Source organism: Orycteropus afer, unplaced genomic scaffold (assembly GCF_000298275.1).
Source record: "Orycteropus afer afer isolate SDZICR_OR568_19922 unplaced genomic scaffold, OryAfe1.0 scaffold00420, whole genome shotgun sequence".
NCBI classification, from domain to species: domain Eukaryota; kingdom Metazoa; phylum Chordata; class Mammalia; order Tubulidentata; family Orycteropodidae; genus Orycteropus; species Orycteropus afer.
In genome coordinates, this window is record NW_006922007.1 from 1,579,028 (window position 1) to 1,597,475 (window position 18,448).

Consider the following 18,448-nt stretch of genomic DNA (forward strand, 5'->3'; position numbering starts at 1 on the left):
GTCATGAGATAAAGTATATGTGAACTGCTGTATGAAAAGTGAATTTACTCTGTAAATCTTCACCCAAATCCTAATAAAAAAAAAAAAAAGATGCTCATCAACAAGCTTTTTTTTTTTTTTAAATATATATTAAAGCTGTAAGAATAAATGCCCATAAATGGATAACTATCATACAGACACATAATGGAGTACTATACAACATTAAAGAGTAACAATGAATCTGCAAAACACCTCATAACATGGATAAACCTGGAGAATATTATGCTGAGTAAAATTAGTCAATCACAAAAGGACAAATACTGTATAAAACCACTATTATAAAAATATCAAGAAAAGTTTTCACACAAAGAAGCATTCTTTAATGGTTACCGGTGGGAGGAAGGGTAAATCACAACTAGGGGACAGATATGTATTAACTTGACTGAAATATGTATTAACTTGACTGAAAAGAAAAGCCATATCCAATAACGGGGAGGTCTGCAAACAATGATCAAGGTAAAGGAAGACATTAGGAGAACACAAGAGTCAAGAGTTAAAAGCAACAGATACACAATCCTCCAATAATAACCTATGAGTGAACACACAGACATGCAAGGTGAGCAGGGATGGGAAGAATGGGACTTACTCATCAATATACATAGATTTGACAGAGGATGTATTTCCACATATGTATTTACATGTGCTACAAATATATCCATGTATGTAGTAGAGCATACAGGAGGTAAAGTTATGAAAACTTCTTAGCCATAACCAAATACCTGAAGGGAATGAGTCGCTTAAGACTACTGTCTCAGGGGACATCAAGGTCAATAGGCATAATACAGTCCACAAAGACAATGAAGACTGTGTTCAACATCCTACTTTGGTGAGTAGCAACTGGGGTCTTAAAAACTCATGAGCAGCCATCTAAGGTGCACTATTGGTCTCTCTGAAGCAAAGAACAATGGGGAAAAAAAAATCAAAGACACAAGGAAAACAATTAGTCCAAAGGACTAATGGGCTATGTGAACCTCAGCCTTCATGACCCTCAGACCAGAAGAATTAGATGGTGCCTAGCTATCCCTACTGACCACTGTGAAACAGATCACACTGTTTTTGGTGGTGTTATGTGCTGTGGAGTTGGACCCGACTCGTAGTGACCCCTCCTTTGGTTTCCAGGCAGTATCACTAAAGAAGTAGATTGCCCAACCTTCCTTCCGAGGAGTGGCTGGTAGGTTTGACCCACCAGCCTTCTGGTTAGCAGTCAAGTGCCTTAGGCACTACGCTACCAGAGAAAGTCCTAAATAGTGTGGGGAAAAAATATGAAACAAAACTCAGAATCATAAAATAGACTAGATTTAGGTCGACAGAGACTGGCAGAACCCCCAAGACTATGGCCCTTGGTCACCCTCTGGCCTAGAACTGAAGTCACCCCCTTGTGGCTCAATTTTTCAGACAAACAATAGATAGGTCTACTAGGTGAACAGGGACACTAGGGAGGTACACCCTCCTTAGAACAATCCACCATTCAAGATCAAAAGGGCAGCATGTGCCCCAGGACAAAGTTCAGAAGGCAGGAAGGGCTAGGAAAGATGGCAGGATGGAAATGGGAAACACAGGGAGGAAGTGAGATGAGTGATGTTACAATGTGAGGACTGCCATCAGTGACATGAAACAAAATGTGTATGAATCGTTGAATGGATAACTGATTTGCTCTGTAAACCTCCACCCAAATTACAGTAAAAAGTTAAAAAATTAAAAGGAAACAAAAAATAATAAAGATGAAAGAATAAAATAGCAATCCACAGCTAATATCATACTTAACAATAAAAGACTAAAAGCTTTTTCCCTGATTAGAAATAGAAGGATGACTACTTTTGCCACTTTCATTCAAGAAAGTAACAGAAGTTCTAGCCAGAACAAAATGAAATTAAAAGTATCCAAATTGGAAAGGAAGAAATAAAGCTAGTTCTATTCACAGATCACATTACCTTATATACAGAAATTCTAAAGAACACAAAAGTCCATTGAGGCTTATAAATAAATTCTGCATAGTTGCAGGATACAAGATTAACACATACAAATTCATTGTATCTCTATACACTAGCAATGACAACTCCTAAAAGGAAATAAGAAAATTGTATTTACAATACCACCAAAAGAACAGAATGCCTAGAAGTACATTTAGCCAAGGAGGCCTAAGACTTGTATACTGAAAACTACAAAACACTGCTGAAATCAAAGATCTAAATAAATGGAAAGATACCCTGTGTTCATGGACTGGAAGTCTTATATTATTCAGGGGGAATCCTCCCCAACACAATCTACAGATGGAATGCAATTCCTACCAAAATACCAATGGTCTTTTTTTTTTTTTTTTTTCTTGTAGACCTGGAAAAGCTTATCCTAAAATTCATATGGAATTGTAAGGGACACCAACTGGCTAAAACAATCTTGAAAAAGAACAAAGTTGGAGGACTCACACTTCCAATTTCAAAACATACTTTAAAGCTACATTAATCAAGAGTATGTTGTTGTTGTTGTTATGTGCCATTGAGTGGGCCCCAACTCAGAGAGACCCCTCCTTGGGTTTCCGAGGCAGTATCACTACAGTAGTATTGCCCAACCTTCCTTCTGAGGAGTGGCTGGTGGGTTTGAACCGCCAGCCTTCTGGTAAGCAGTCAAGTGTCTTAGCCACTATGTTACCAGAGCTTCTATCAAAAGGGTATAGTACTAGTTGTAAGGACAGACACATAGACCAATAGAATGGAATTGAGAGCCCAGAAATAAATATGGACAAGTGATTTTCAACAAAGGTGTTGAGAATCATTCTGTGAAAGAACAGTCAACATAATGGTGCTGGGGTGACTGGATAGCTAAATACATAATAAAGCTGGGCCTCTACCCTTCACCATACACAAAATTAACTCAAAATTCATCAAAGATCTCAATTTAAGAGCTAAAACCATAAAACTATTGGAAGAAAACATAAGGGTAAATGTTCATGACTTTGGATTTGGCAATAGTTTTAGATATAGCAAAAGTATGACTTCCTCAAAATTAAACACTTTGGCGCAAAGGACACTATCAAGAGAATGAAAAAACCACCCACAGAATGAAAAAAAAAATGTGCAAATCAGGTTTCTTATAAGGATCCAGTAATCCAGAATATATAAAGGACACCTACAAACAACCCAACCCAATTAAAAACAGGGAAAAGGATTAGAGTAGGCATTTTTTCCAAAGAAGATATACAAATGGCCAAAAAGTACATGAAAAGATTCTTGCTATTATTATAAAGAATCAAATTGAAACCACAAGAAAATACCACTTCATACCTACTACGATGTCTAAAATTAAAACATCAAAAGCAGAAAATAACAAATGTTGACAAGGATGCGGACAAAGTGGAACTTTCATTCACTGTGGATTGTTACATGGTGTTTTCTATGGAAAATAGTATGATGCTTTCTCAAGAAGTTAATCAAAGAATTATCATGCTGTTGTTTGATCAAGTTGGCTCAGACTCATAGCAACCCTACGTACAACAGAATGAAACACTGCCTGGTCCTGCACCATTCTCACAATCCATGCTATGCTTGAGCCTATCATTGCAGCCATGTGTCAATCCATCATGTTAAGAGTCTTCCTCTTTAGCAAGCATGATATCCTTTTCCAGGGAACGGTCCCTTCTGACAAGACCAAAGCAGGTGAGATGAAGTTTGGCCATTCATACTTCTAAGGAGCATTCCAGCTGCACTTCTTCCAGAACAGATTTGTTCATTCTTCTGGAAGTTAGTGGTATTTTCAGTATTCTTCACCAACACAATTCAAAGGCATCAACTCTTCTTCCGTCTTCCTTATTCATTGCCCAGCTTTCACATGCACATGAGGTAACTGAAAATACCATGCCTTGAGTCAGGAGCACATTAAGGTCTTCAAAATTATATTTTTGTTCAACATTTTAAAGAGGTCATTTGCAGCAGATTTGCCCAGTGCAATATGGCATCTATTTCTTGACTAGAAACTACCATATAAACTGGCAATTCCACTCCTAGTTATTTACCCGTAAGAACTGAAAGCAGAGATTCACAGATACTTGTACACCAATGTTCACTGCAGCATTATTCACAATAGCCAAAAGGTAGAAACAACTCAAATTTTATTTATTTATATAACAGCCACGCACATTAACCGCACTGCCACCAGGACGCCTTCAATGAAATAAGTCAAACATAAAAGGATAATTACTGTATGAGCTAATATGAAATATCAGGGGCAGGTTTTGTTGTGTGCCGTCGAGTCGTACCCGACTCATACCAACCCCTCCTTGGGTTTCCAAGGCGGTATCACTACGGAAGTAGATTGCCCAACCTTCCTTCCAAGGAGTGACTGGTGGGTTTGAACCACCAGTCTTCTGGTTAGCAGTCAAGTGCCTTAGGCACTACGCTACCAGAGCACCCGATCAGGGGCAGGTAGGAGGTAGAATTGGGGAAGTATTACTTAAGGGGTAATAAATTTCTGTTAGTGGTGATGGAAAAATTTGGAAACAGACAGAGGTGATGCTTATACAACATGATGAACCAAACTGCACACGTAAAAAAAAATTCAACCAGGGTATGAACTGTTGTCTAGAAAATTAATTTGCTCTGTAAACTTTCACCCAAATCACAACTAAAAAAAAAAAAAAAAATTCAACCAAAATGGTGAATGTTTTGTTTCACATATTTTCACCATCATTAAAACAAAACAAAACAAAACCCTCACAGTAAAATACTACTTCACACCCACTTATTGTTAGGTGCTCATAGCTACCTGATGTACAACAGAATGAAACACTGCCCAGTCCTTGCTATTCTCACAATCACTGCTTTGCTTGAGCCTATTATTGCAGCCACTGTGCCGATCCATCTCGCTGAGGGTCTTCCTCTTTTTCACTGATGCTCTAACCAAGAATGATATCCTCCTCTAGGCATTGGTCCCTCCTAATAACACGAGCGAAGTACAAAAGATGAAGTCTGGCCTTTCTCATTTCTAAGGAGCATTCTGGATGTATTTCTTTCAATACAGATTTTGTTCATTCTGCTGGCAGTCCATGCTGTATTTAATATTCTCTGCCAACACCATAATTCATCAGTTGCACTGTCTTCCTTATTCACTGTCCGGTTTTCAGAGGCAATTGAAAATACCATGGCTTGAATCAGTGAACATTAGTCTTCAAAGTGACACCTTTGCTCTGTAACACTTTAAAAAAGTCTTTTGCAGATTTTCCCAATGCAATATGACATCTGATTTCTTCACTGCTGTTTCCACAGGTGTTGACCATGGATCTGAACAAAATAAAATCCCTGACAATTTCAATCTTTTGTTTATCAATGATGTTGCTTATTGGTCCAGTTATGAAGATTTTTGTTTTATGTTGAGGTGTAATCCATACCAAAGGCTGTAGTTTTGAATCTTCATCAGTAAGTGCTTGAAGTCTTCTTCACTTTTGGCAAGGTTGTGTCATCTGCATATTGCAGGTGGTTAAAAGTCTTCCTCCAATCCTGGTGCCATGTCCTTCTTCGTTTAATCTGGTTCCTTTAATTACTTGCTCAACAAGTAAATTGCTGATTGAATAAAGTATGATGAAAGGATACAACCCTTACACATACCTTTCCTGATTATAAAACATGCAATATCACCTTATTCTGTTCAAATGAATGCCTGTTGGTCTATGTACAGGTTCTTCAAGAGCACAAGTAAGCGTCCTGGAATTCCTAATCTTCCCAACGTCATCCATAATTTGTTATGATCCACACAGTTAAATGCCTTTGTATAATCAATAAAACAGAGGTAAACATCTTTCTGATATTCTTTGTGTTCAGTGAAGATCCATCTGACATCAGCATTGATACCTCTTGTTCCATCCATGTCCTCTTCTGAATCAGCTTGAATTTCTGGCAGTTCCCTGTTAATATACTGCTGCAACCATTTTTTATTATCTTCAGCAAAACTTTACTTGTAGGTAAAATTAATGATATTGTTTGGTAATTTCCATAACCTGTTGGATCACCTTGGCAATGGGCACAAATATTGCTCTCTTCTGTTCTTCCCAAATTTCTTGGCATAAATGAGCAAGTGCCTCCAGCACTACATCCTTCTGTTGAAGTATCTCAGTGGGTATTCTGTCAATTTCTGGAGCCATGTTGTTCATCAGTTCTGTCAGTGCAGCTTGAACTTCTTCCTTCAATACCATCAATTCTTGATCATATGATACCTCCTAAAATGGTTGAATGTTGACCAATTCTTTTTAGTACAGTGACTCTGTGTATTCCTTCCATCTTCTTTTGATGCTCCTTGTGTCAGTCAATATTCTTCCCATAGAATCCTTCTATTGCAACTGGAGGCTTGAATCTTTTCTTCAGTTTTTGATAAATGCCTAGCATGGCCTTCCCTTTTGGTTTTCTAACTCCAGGTCTTTGCGTATTTCATTATAATACTTTGTCTTCTTGGGTTGCCTTCTGAAATCTTCTGTTCGGTTCTTTTATTTCATCATTTCTTCCATTCACCTTAGCTATTCTCATTCAAGAGTAAGTTTCAGAGAATCTTCTGACAACAATTTTGGTCTATTTTTCCTTTCCTGCTTTTCAATGACCTTTTGATTTCTTCACGTATGATGTCCATGACGTCATTCCACAACTCATCTGGTCTTCTTTAGTCACTGGTGTTCAATGCATCAAATCTATTCTTCAGTCTCTAAATCCAAGTGGGATATACCCAAGGCTGTATTTTGGCTCTTGTGGACTTGTTTTAATTTTTTGTAGCTTCAACTTCAACTTGCATATGAACAATTGATGGTCTACTTCAGTCGGCCCCGGCCTTGTTCTGACCGATGATACCGAGCTTCTCCATGGTCTCTTCCGACAAAGTAGTTTTGATTCTTGTGTGTTCCACCTGGAAGGTCTACATGTATAATTGCTGTTTATGTTGTTGAATAAAGGTATTTCCAATGAATAGGTCATTAGACTTGCAAAATTCTATCATACAATCTCTGGCATCATTTCTATCAGAAGGCCTTATTTTCTACCAGTGCTTCTTTGTTTCCAGTTTTCACATTCTAATCACCAGTAATTATCAACATATCTTGGTAATATTTTTGGTCAATTTCAGACTACAGAAATAGGTAAAAATCTTCTATTTCCTCATCTTTGGCTGTGGTGGCTGACACAGTAATCTGAATAGTAGCATTAACTGGTCTTTCTTATAGGCATATGGAGATTAGCCTATCATCAACAGTACTGTACTTCAGGATAGACAATGAAATGTTCTTTTGGATGATGAACGTGGTACCATTACTCTTCAGTTTGTCATTTCCAGCACACATATGATTGTCTAATTCAAAAATGACCAAGCCCAGTCTATTTCAGCTCATGAATGCCTAGGACATTGAGCTTTATGTATTCCATTTCATTTTTGGTAACTTCCAATTTTCCTAGATTCATATTTTATACATTCCATGTGCTGATTATTAATGGATGTTTGCAGCTCTTTTTTCTCATTTTGAGTCGTGCCGCATCAGCAGATGAAATTCCCGAATGCTCTATTCCACCTATACCATTAAGGTCAACTCTCGTTTGAGGAGGCAGCTCTTCCACAGTTGTGTTTGGAGTGCCTTCCAATCTGAGGGGCTCATCTTCTGGCACTATATCAAACAATGTTTCACTGCTACTCGTAAGCTTTTCAATGGCCAATATTTTCAGAAGTGGACCGCTCCTTCCTTCTTCCTAGTCCAGAAACTCCACTGAAATCTGTCCGCCATGGATGACCCTGCTGGTTTTTAAAATACTGGTGGTACAGTTCCCAGCATTGTAGGAACACAGAAGCCACCAAAGTGCAACAAAATGACAGATAAGTGGTAGTCACATCCACTAGGATGACAATAATCAAAAAGTTACACGTACACAGCATTCTACTCCTAAGCATATACCTAAGAGAAGTGAAAACACGTCTATACAAAACCCATACATTAATGTTCATAGCAACATCAACAGCAGCCAAAAAGTGGAAACCACTCAAATATCCATCAAGTGATGAAAGGGTAAACAAAATGGGGTATGTACACACAACAGAAGATTTATTCAGCCATACAAAAGAATGAAGTACTGACTACTACTACATACAAAGGAAGGAAGTACTGCTACTTAACATGAATGAACCTTGAAAACATTAAGTAAAAGCCACCAGGGACAGACGGTCATGTTATATAATTTCATTTATATGAAATGTCTGAATAGGCAAAATAGGGACAGTAAGCAGAATAATGGTTGCCAGGGAGCACAGGGAGAGTGGAATGGGGACAGACTAATAGTTATGGGCTTCTTTCTAGTGTAATGAAAATGTTCTGTATCATAGTGGTGATGGCTGTACAACTTTGTGAATATACTAAAAACTACTAAATTGTTCAGTTTAAAAATGTGAATTCTATGTGTATAAATTATATCTCGGTTAAAAAACATCTACCGCCCCCACCCCCCAAAAAAAGGAAATGAAATTAAGAGAGTTCAGTTACTAGACAATGTTCAATTTAACTTCTTTTATGGATTTATTGCTTTAATCACAGACATAAAGGCCAACTATGTCAGGTAGAAAAGAGTTAGATAGGTAAAATAATTTAATGTTCACTCCCAATGTCATTCCAGTTTCTTTGTTGACTTTATGCTTGGCCCTTTATACTGGTGTCAATCAATGCTCAGGTGACTACTGTACAAACTGGACGAACCTGAGAGAAGGAAGAGCAGTGAGCTGGCTGCACACAGTGACCATGCTTGCAGCACCATTCGTGCTCAGGTGCCACTGTGACCTCCTGTGTAGCTAACACACAGCCCCGCTTACCTGTTCATAGGGGATTAAGAGCTATTTTCTTTATTAGGGGTAAGAGAAAACAATTCTTGGGTTGTAAAGCTGCTGAGAACTTTGAACATCTTGGTAGAACTCTAATTACTGTTCTTGAGAACAGGGCTTCTTAAGCAGCTCCATGGCCTGAAGGAGTACAAGAGCCCATGAAATCATATGCAGAATTATGCATCTGTACAATTTCTGGGGTAAGGATTCAAACCTTCAAGGGCTCTCTAGTAGACCCCAAAGACACAATGCTTTATACTTGGCCCGTTTCTCGAAATGTGGTTGAAGGTCCACTTGGATGTTCAGGGAAACCGCATTGGGTTCAGAGAGCTGAATGTGAGTTACTCTCTGCCTGCAACATTTTAAGATGTAGAATTTGGAGTCTTAACCCAAGGGAAGCCCGTCCGTACTCAAGCAGGGAGGAGAGAACCACTAGTGAAGTGCTCTTAGGTGTGTAACACAGGGTTTGTTCTTTTCATCCTGTCCACGGAACACTTCCTGTGTTCCAGGGTCCGTGCTCTGCATAGGCAGATGACTCCTGTCCCTCCCCCATGCTCTTCCAGTCTCTCAAGAGAAGTATGCGTGAATGTACCATCTCAACAAAAGCCCCTTACATCGATATTCTTGGAAACTAATCCTTTTGGTGTTACTTTCAAAGAAAATCTTTAATCTGGTTAAAAGCCAAACTCTTACAAGTGCCTGCTCTCACCGGGAGTGCTCCTTCCTGAGGAGCACCTTTGTGCCGTCGAGTCGGCCCCGACTCAGAGCGACCCCTCCTTGGGTTTCCAAGGCAGTATCACCAAGGAAGTAGATTGCCCAACCTGCCTTCCGAGGAGTGGCTGGTGGGTTTGAACCGCCAGCCTTCTGGTTAGCGGCCAACTGCCTTAGGCACTAGGCCACCAGAGCTCCTGATGAGCACCGCAGGAGGGAAATACGAGATTAGGCTGTTGTACAATCTGAAGAATCCACAGACATTTACTGTCGATAAGCAGCTCTGATCATGGATAAATTCACTAAAATTAGCAACCAGACAACAGGCAACTTGAGACCAGAGACCTCACATTTTGAACCGGTTACAAAAACCAGACCAGGCAGGAACAAGCTGCTAACTGCCCCAGAGCTACACACCCAAGAAAGTGGAGGTGTTTTCTAAGTTGCAGTCTTGAAGAAAATTCATTAAGCCTCCCCCTGAAACCTATTTGGTAATTACCACTATGGATACCTGCTGTCTCTGTGATTAGTACTAAAGTAGAAAGCAAACGCGTCTGAACATAAGTCCATGGCAGCAGTGACTACAGACCTCGCCTGGTTTTTTCCTGCAGAAATCCCATGCAGAAGCAGCTCTGCATTCTGACAGCATCCCGATATAAAAGAATTTCACGCAAGTCACTGACAGAAAAAGGAGAAACATTCTTGACCTTTGTCATCTGAATTCAGTTCACAATAGCACAAAGTTGATTTCTTAAAAAAATTAAGATTGATGTTTTATTTCAGAAAATAAAAAATTTCATTGTTTATAGTCCAAGTACCATACGTCTCCTGGGTGTCTGGCTCTCCGTAAAAAAGGCAAATGTCCCGAGAACAGCATTTTGGCTGGGTCTGTCTGACCTCTTCTCCCAGTCCCCACCCTTATACACCCAACAGCATAGGGCCTGGGCCCATCAGGCTCTCAAGTAGTTGCTGAACTGACCTGATACTTAATTCCACTGAGTCATGTAATTTTTTGGAAGATTAGAAAGATTTTAACAACAGATCACAACGGGCTAATAGCATCCATACTCGGGACCCAGGGCAAAAGTGAACTACCTATACAGGGGGTATGGGGGCTACATTCCACAGTCACCCATTCCTGCAGTCTGTTGCTAAAGGGGTCCATTCTGAACAGTTCTTGCAGGTAAGGATTTAAACCGGATGATGTAAGAGTTGACCAAGCTGATGTGGTGGAAAGACTTTCTTCTTCTAAAGAATTTACTTGAAACTGAGAAAAATGGAAAGCAAAAAGGCAGGAAAACAGTTTTTTTTTCCATTTGTGTTTTTCCTGTTGACCTGGCCAATGCAATAAAAATAAACGTTAGCATTTAAATGGGTTTATACAACTGATAAAAAGCAACGTAATACAGTAATCAAGCATGTAGAAAAATATGAGAAATGTAAAATATTAAGATCATTTTTAGGTTTGCTGGATAACATCTGGCTGTTTTTCCAATTAAATTGAGATAGGTCCCTATAATGAATATTAACTATGACATTAGAAAATAGCATCTTCATCTAAAGTTGGCATATCTCTCTTTGTCATAATTTATTTCTGAGGTTGCTGCTAAGCGCTGTATCTTTTTAATACCCGTCCCCCTCAACCCGTATTACATCATAAGTAATGGTTAAGTGTTCAGCTGTTAACCAAAAGGTCAGATTCAAACCCACCAGCCGCTCGGGGGGAGAAAGTGGTGGCAGTCTGCTTCTGTACAGGTTTGTTGTTATTTGCCGTCGAGTCGGCCCGACTCATAGCGACCCCTCCTTGGGTTTCTGAGGCAGTATCACTACAGTAGTATTGCCCAATCTTCCTTCCGAGGAGTGGCTGGTGGGTTTGAACCGCCAGCCTTCTGGTTAGCAGTCAAGTGCCTCAGGCACTATACCACCAGAGCTCCTTCTGTACAGCTTATAGCCTTGGAAAGCCTGCAGGGCAGTTCTACTCTGTCCTGTAGGGCTGCTATGAGTCAGAATTAACTTGATGGCAAAGCTTTGGTTTTGGTTTGTGTAACAGGCATTTTTCTAAGCACTTGACATGCATTTTCTCATTTAGTCCCCACAAAAATCCTATGAGAGAGGTGGAATAGTAATTCCACTTCCATTAAATGAGGAAAAGGATGGGATTCCCAAGGCAAGTGGCAGAGTGTGTGTCCTAAACCAGGCAGTGGGCCTCAACAGCCCTTATCCTTTTCTCCACTGCCTCTTCAGAGGGCGCGGGAAGGTCTCCCAATTGGGACTGCTGGGAATGGGGAGCCCGATCAACACTCCTCAGGTACCCCTCATCCTGCCTCTTCTCATAGTACCCCTTCTTGACTGAATCAATGATTTCTTCCCACAAATTTTTATGTTCTAGGATCCAATTGCAAAATGACTGGCTCCTTGCCTAGGCAGCCGCTCCCAGTATGAGCAAGTAGGAGAGATGGGTCCTGAATCCTGACTTTTCAAGATGACTTACAAATGGAACAGGAAAGAGCAGTCAGAAGGAAGGATCTATTAGCTAGGCTTTCTGGACAGGTGAGAGATTAACACTGTATAATAACTTTTCATACAATAATTCGTTTTTCCCCGGTATAAACAGGGACCTCTACTTTTATACTCACTTAAGAAATCTGCAGCTAAGTGTGCCACTGAAATGCCCCCTTTCATGAACTTAGTTTGTGAAGGCATTAGAGAAGGTGCTCATAGGAAAGACCCTCAATCCTAGGATTCAGCCTAAGATTTCAACCAATTACTCTCTTCTGAGGCTTGACTTCATGTGTTATATGGCTGATTCTCTCCAAGTTAAAAAGACTCAATCACTCCATATCAGCTCCTTATCTATTTTCTTAATGGCTAAAGCAAGGACAGAAACATGGCTGTTCCACTGTAACCAACTGGCCAACCAGTCACAAAGCAGGGTGGCTTCCTTTGAAGATCCCTGCAGACACTGATGACTAAAATGGGCCCGATGAATAACCAGCCAAGATAATGAAGGGCACATATGAAGCTATGTATAGATAACCCACTGCCTACTTTTTAGCTGGTATATTTCACTTGCATGCTTCACACTGGTTACATCAAGCTGAACGTTCTGAGTGTGCTCTGCTTTTAGTCCCTGATGGCCAACTGGCAGGTGACAGCATGTAATCGGGAATCAGCGGCGAAACAAAGGAGCAAAGGAGGAATAGCACAGAATAGGGAAGGCTTATGATCTAAAATCACTGTTTACTTAAAGAAAATATCTGAATGAATAGTGCAATGGCCAGAGGCTTTCTGTTTTGTATTTCAAACAGAAGTCTTGTCACTTCCAATGGCTTCAACACCTGGTAAACAAAGGTCTCTAATGAAGGTCATCAAAAGGTGAATGAGTACGTAGATGTTTTCCCATGACTAACACCACCAATCTCCTCTGACTTCCGAAACTCACATTAGGGTCAGAATCCTGTAGAGGGCTTGTTAAATGCAGATTGCTGGGTGCTGCCCCCAGAATTTCTGATGGAATACATTTGAGGCGTGGCCTGAGCTCATGCACATCTAACAAGTTACCAGATGTTGTTAATGCTGGTCAGGATCACACTTTGAGAACCAGTGTTGAAAACACTTTTAATCCATGACTTTCAGGTGAGAGTCCTTCAACATAATCTATTACTTTTAAATATTACCAAGACACAGCTTTTGTTCCTAGGAACCTCGTGTGGCAAGTGTGGCTCTGTAGATTAAGGTACTCTGGTGGCAAAGTGGGGGTTAAGGCATTTGCCTGCTAACCAGAAGGCTGGTGGCTCGAAACAGCCTTGAAAACCCAACAGGGGTCACTACGAGTCAGAATCGACTCGGTGGCAGTGGGTTTGGTTTGGGTTTTGGGCCTAGAGATTCAAGGCTAGGATGCTCAGGAGGAGCTCTGATGGTGTAGTTAAGGCATCTGGCTGCTAGCAGTGGTTCAAACCCGCCAGCTTCTCCATGGACGAAAGACAGGCAATCTGCTTCTGTAAAGATTTACAGGCTTGGAAACCCAAAGGGGGTTACTATGAGTTGGAATCAAGTCAATGGCAGTGAGTTTTTAAGGATCCTCAGAGCAACAGATGCATATGAAAACTCCATTTATAGCTATCCCAGTTAATCATTACTGAGGCTTAGAAAGAGTCCTGATGAAGCAGTGGTTAAAGTGCTCGGCTGCTGAGGGGTTGGCACTGCCAGCCACTCCATGGAAGAACAATGTGGCAGTCTGCTTCCATAAAGAGTTAGGGCCTTGGAAACCCTATGGGGTAGTCCTAACCTGTCCTACAGGGTAACTATGACACAGAATCACTCCACGGCAGTGGGTTGGGTTTGGGATTCAAAGCTTAGAGGTAGGCCTAAAAGTACCCATATGACTCTGAGTTCCTGTGAAATTCCTAAGCACAGAACACACCCTGTCAACCCAAGAAGCAGCTATGCATCTGAGTTGCTTAATCTCAGTACCATTTTTCAAGTTCCCCGTGAAGCCTGAGGCCTCGCTACTCAAAGTATAGTTCGTAGACAAGCAGAATTGGCAACACCTATGAACTAGTTAAAATGCCAAACCTTCAGGCCCACATTTGACATTCTAAATGATACCAAGGTCCACAGGTGATCCCTAAAGTCTGAGACGCTCACTGAACTAAAGGATGTCCCAACACACAGGGGAAACTCTGGTATGCTACCCTGAAAGGGACTCAGCCAAACACGTGGACTCCTCCACCTCTGTGAAAGACCCCACTCACATTCGCTTACCCCATAAAACTGAATGCTAAACTAATAAGAGACAAAGGCTGTGGGATTGTCTCATCTTGCCAATGTGTTCTGACATTTTCGTAAACGCTTCACATTTACAGAAGTTTTTACAAAACACACCACTTATAAATTACTAAGGACCCCTGGTGGCACAACGGTTAAAGCATTTGGTTGCTAACCAAAAGGCTGACAGTTGAAACCCACCAGCCATTCTGTGGGAGAGAGGAGACAGTCTGCTTTCCTAGAGATTTACAGCCTTGGAAACCCTATGGGGCATTCTACCCTGTCCTGCAGGGTCGCTCTGAGTTGGAATCGACTCGATAGCAGTGGGTATAAATTACAGATGAGGACAATTCTCTTTTATTGCTTCTAGTCTATGTACTTGAAGTGGAAGAAACACCACTAAAAGCTTTACTTATTCCAATGATTTGCCCCAGCATGAAGGTGAGTTATTGCTGTCAGTTGCTACTGATTCTGACTCATGGTGACCCCATGTGTTCAGTGTGGAACTGCTCACGGGATTTTCAAGGCTGTTCCTGAAGCAGATCACCAGGCTTCTCATCTGAAGTACGCTGGGTGGGTTAGAACCACTAACCTTTTGAGATGAGGAGACAGGAGGGCCCAAGTATTATTCCAGTTGTAGAGCTAACAAGCCATTTACTATTAATGTTCAGAATACAGGAATGTTTCAAGCTCCCCTGAAGAGGAGAAAAGCTTAGTTCTTCTCAAGTCCCACATAAAGTCACTGGAGTGTTAAGAGACATACATGCATTTATCCCAATAATACCATAACACTACAGTATCCTAAAACTGCCATTAACTAAAATCTCTTGAACAGAGTAGAAAGTGAGCCTATTTCCAACTAAATTTCATAGAGAAGACAGTTTAATCCAAGCTCCACTGTCATTATTATCTAGAAAATGTCTTTCTTCACCATTTCTTTAAGGCACATTTATCTCAGACAGTCAAAATTACAATACTGAGCTCCTTAATCTTTGCTGGGGGCACATAAGAAGTTCTAACCTAAGAGAGACCAATATCTTTCTCAAAAAGACTTATGCAAGAACATGGAAATATAACTGAAGATGAAATACACATCCCCATTCTCAGCTCAGTGTGTGAAAGGGATTAAAAGCCCCTTTACCTGGACTCCACAAGTTCACTACCAGTCAGAACAGTTAAATCAAAAAGACCTGGGAGATGTGAGCTCACATAAGCTTATAAAAGCAATTCAAACCCATTTCCCTTCATCTGATGAGCTTGTCCCCATTCAGAATTCACCTGTCAACATTTGGGTAATGAACTTAAGTTCCGACACACTATTCAAGCATTCTCAAAATTACATTTGAAAGAAATAATATTTGGAAGGACAAATCTGAATGCAGAAGTAAAATGGAATTTTAAAGCTTTTAACTCACATTTTATTATGCTAAAACCGATTGTGCAATTAACCAGGAAACCTTTTATATCTGCAAACTTTTTTTGTTTTTGTTTTTTTTAAACTGGAAGGGCTCTTTTTTTTGTTTAAACGTTAAAAACAAGTACTACTCTGATAACATTTGATACTTTATTAAATAAGAGTAATGGCACTGGTATACAAATAAAAGTCTGGCCTTAAAGCATTAACCAAACAGTATCCTCGGAAGCCATGGAAAATAAAGATGCGTTAAAAGTCCACAGCTGGGTCCTTACTAAGGAAATACAGATCAAGACCCAAACAGAGCATCCTTCCCATCCCAACTACTTTAACATCATCTTCAGCATATTTTAAGATCTCTGGTGGCGTAGTGCCTAAGACATTTGACTACTAACCAGAAGGCTTGCGGTTCAAACCAACCAGCCACTCCTCAGAAGGAAGATCGGGCAATCTACTTCCACAGTGATACCTCCTCTGAAACCCAAGGAGGGTCACTATGAGTTGGATCGACTCAACAGCAGTGCATTTGTTTTTTTGGTTTTCAGCATATTTTATGATCCCAGAAATGAATTCACAGCTTCATTGAGTCTTGGCAATTTCATCAAAAACCTTCAGTAACCAATGAAGCAATTCTCACCAATAATACTTTAACATTATTGTTTTTTCCTGCTGGAAAAAGCATGTCTCAGTGTGCAGTTTAAAATCATATGACTGACATCTAATTAAGCTCTGGTGGTGTAATGCCTAAGGCATTTGACTGTTAACCAGATAGAAAGCTGGTGGTTCAACCCACCAGCCACTCCTTGGAAGGAAGGCTGGGCAATCTACCTCAGTAGTGATACTGCCTCAGAAACCCAAGGAGTGGTCGCTATGAGTCGGATCCGACTTGACAGCAGTGAGTTTTTATATCCAATTTGTAACAGGAAGTAAAAAGAATTTTAAAAATCCAGTTATCCTAGCCAAGCATACTAAAGAACATTCCTTTGGGGAGTCAATTCTCAAGGAAACATCAACACAGAAGACAGATTTTGAGAGGCATCCCAGAGCTGAAATTCTCACCACACAAGATGTAAATCAATAATATATATCAGTTACAAATTAGTCCAAGGCACTAGTGGACCGTGCAAACCTCAGCATACAGAACAATGAGACCAGAAGAACTAGATGGTGCCCAGCCACCACTGTCAGCCACTCGGAAAGGATCCAAATAGGAAATCCTGTATAGAGTGGGAGAAAATGGAGAACAAAACTCAAAATCATTGAAAAAAAAAAAAAAAGGTCAGGGATACTGTCTGACAGACTGGTGAAACCTCCCAGACTATGGGCCCTAGTCCCCCTTCAGGCCTGGAATTAACTCACTCCCATGGCTTCTAGTCAAATAATAGACAGACGTATAAGACTAACATTACACCAGGAAGATACACTTCTTAGAACAGTTCATCAAGGGAGATCAGAAAGGCAGTATTTGCAAAGGGAGACAGCTCAGGGGCCAGAAATGCACAGGAAAGAAGTAAGTACAGGGAGGAAGTAGGAATAGCGAGCTCTGGTGACGTAGTACCTAAAGCCAGAAGGCTGGCGATTCAAACCCACCAGCCACTCCTCGGAAGGAAGGTTGGGCAATCTACTTCCATAGTGATACCGCCTCAGAAACACAAGAAGCGGTCGCTATGAGTCGGATCCGACTCGACAACATGCATTTATTACGGGGATTGAAGTCAATGTCATGAAACAAAACGTATATGAACCACTGCATAGAAAATGAATTTTCTCTGTAAACTTTCAGTCAAACCACCATAGAAAACCTATACCAGTTACACAAACGTGTCACAAAACCTGCATGCCATGGACACTGATTCACAAATTTATATGGGATCTGAGCCCATATTCCCTTCACCTGAAAGCTACTTAGAAGCAAATTGTTTAAACTCTTGGTAGGCACAGTTCCAAAAAAGTTCAAAGCAATGCTTTATTAAATGTAATTAATATTTATTTAGTCCACAGAACTAGACTAACTACTATTTTAGATAATATTAATGAAATACCTACACAATGTTACTAACCTCCCCACACAGAAAGAAACATAATGGCATTAGTATCAAAGCCTACTTTTGAATAGCGATGGGGGGATTTGGAGGCTGGCAGCTTCTTCAAGTCAAGAAAAGTATCTCCATTTTCTGTTTCACCCCCACTTCTTCTATCCATGGCTCCTGTCTCAATTCTTTGCACCTGCAAAAAAAAAAAAAAAAAAAAGCACAAAACTGTCGGTGTGAACAGTGTTTGTAGAAGTCCTGGCTGCTTTAGAAATCAAAACATTTTCATTTAAGAAGTTTTCAAAACAAACCCTCACAAAAAAAGAAAAAAAAATTCCTGACCTGACAATGCTGCTACAAATCAGAACTCACTTGGAAATAGAACCACTGGAGCTCAGTTATAGCTCCCAGTGAAGTATCCCAAGCACCAAGGGGGTAAGGGAAGCAGAAGTGGAAGGTGCCCAGCCCAGGGCAATCTTTAAGCAGTTTTAATACAAAAAGAAACCAAGATTAGTCGCAGCCACCCATGGGGACCGTTTGGACAGTGGTAGGGAAGTTCCCCAGAGGGAGCAGGTAGGAGACTGGTTGGGGCAAGGGATCCAGGAACTCAGGCTGTTGTAAAATGCATGTCACTTCCCAATGGACGGTGCCAGCTGCCCGTTAT

At 40.5% G+C, this 18,448-nt stretch overlaps 1 protein-coding gene across 1 annotated transcript in view; it reads right to left on the minus strand.

The window, feature by feature from the left end:
• EIF4ENIF1 (eukaryotic translation initiation factor 4E nuclear import factor 1) overlaps positions 1-17,956 on the minus strand; it is a 59,878-nt gene extending 41,922 nt beyond the window's left edge. The window contains exon 1 of the mRNA XM_007953948.2: positions 17,861-17,956. Coding sequence (XP_007952139.1) covers positions 17,861-17,956 — 96 coding nt within the window. The remainder of the gene's footprint in view (positions 1-17,860) is intronic.
• Positions 17,957-18,448: the final 492 nt, after the last annotated feature.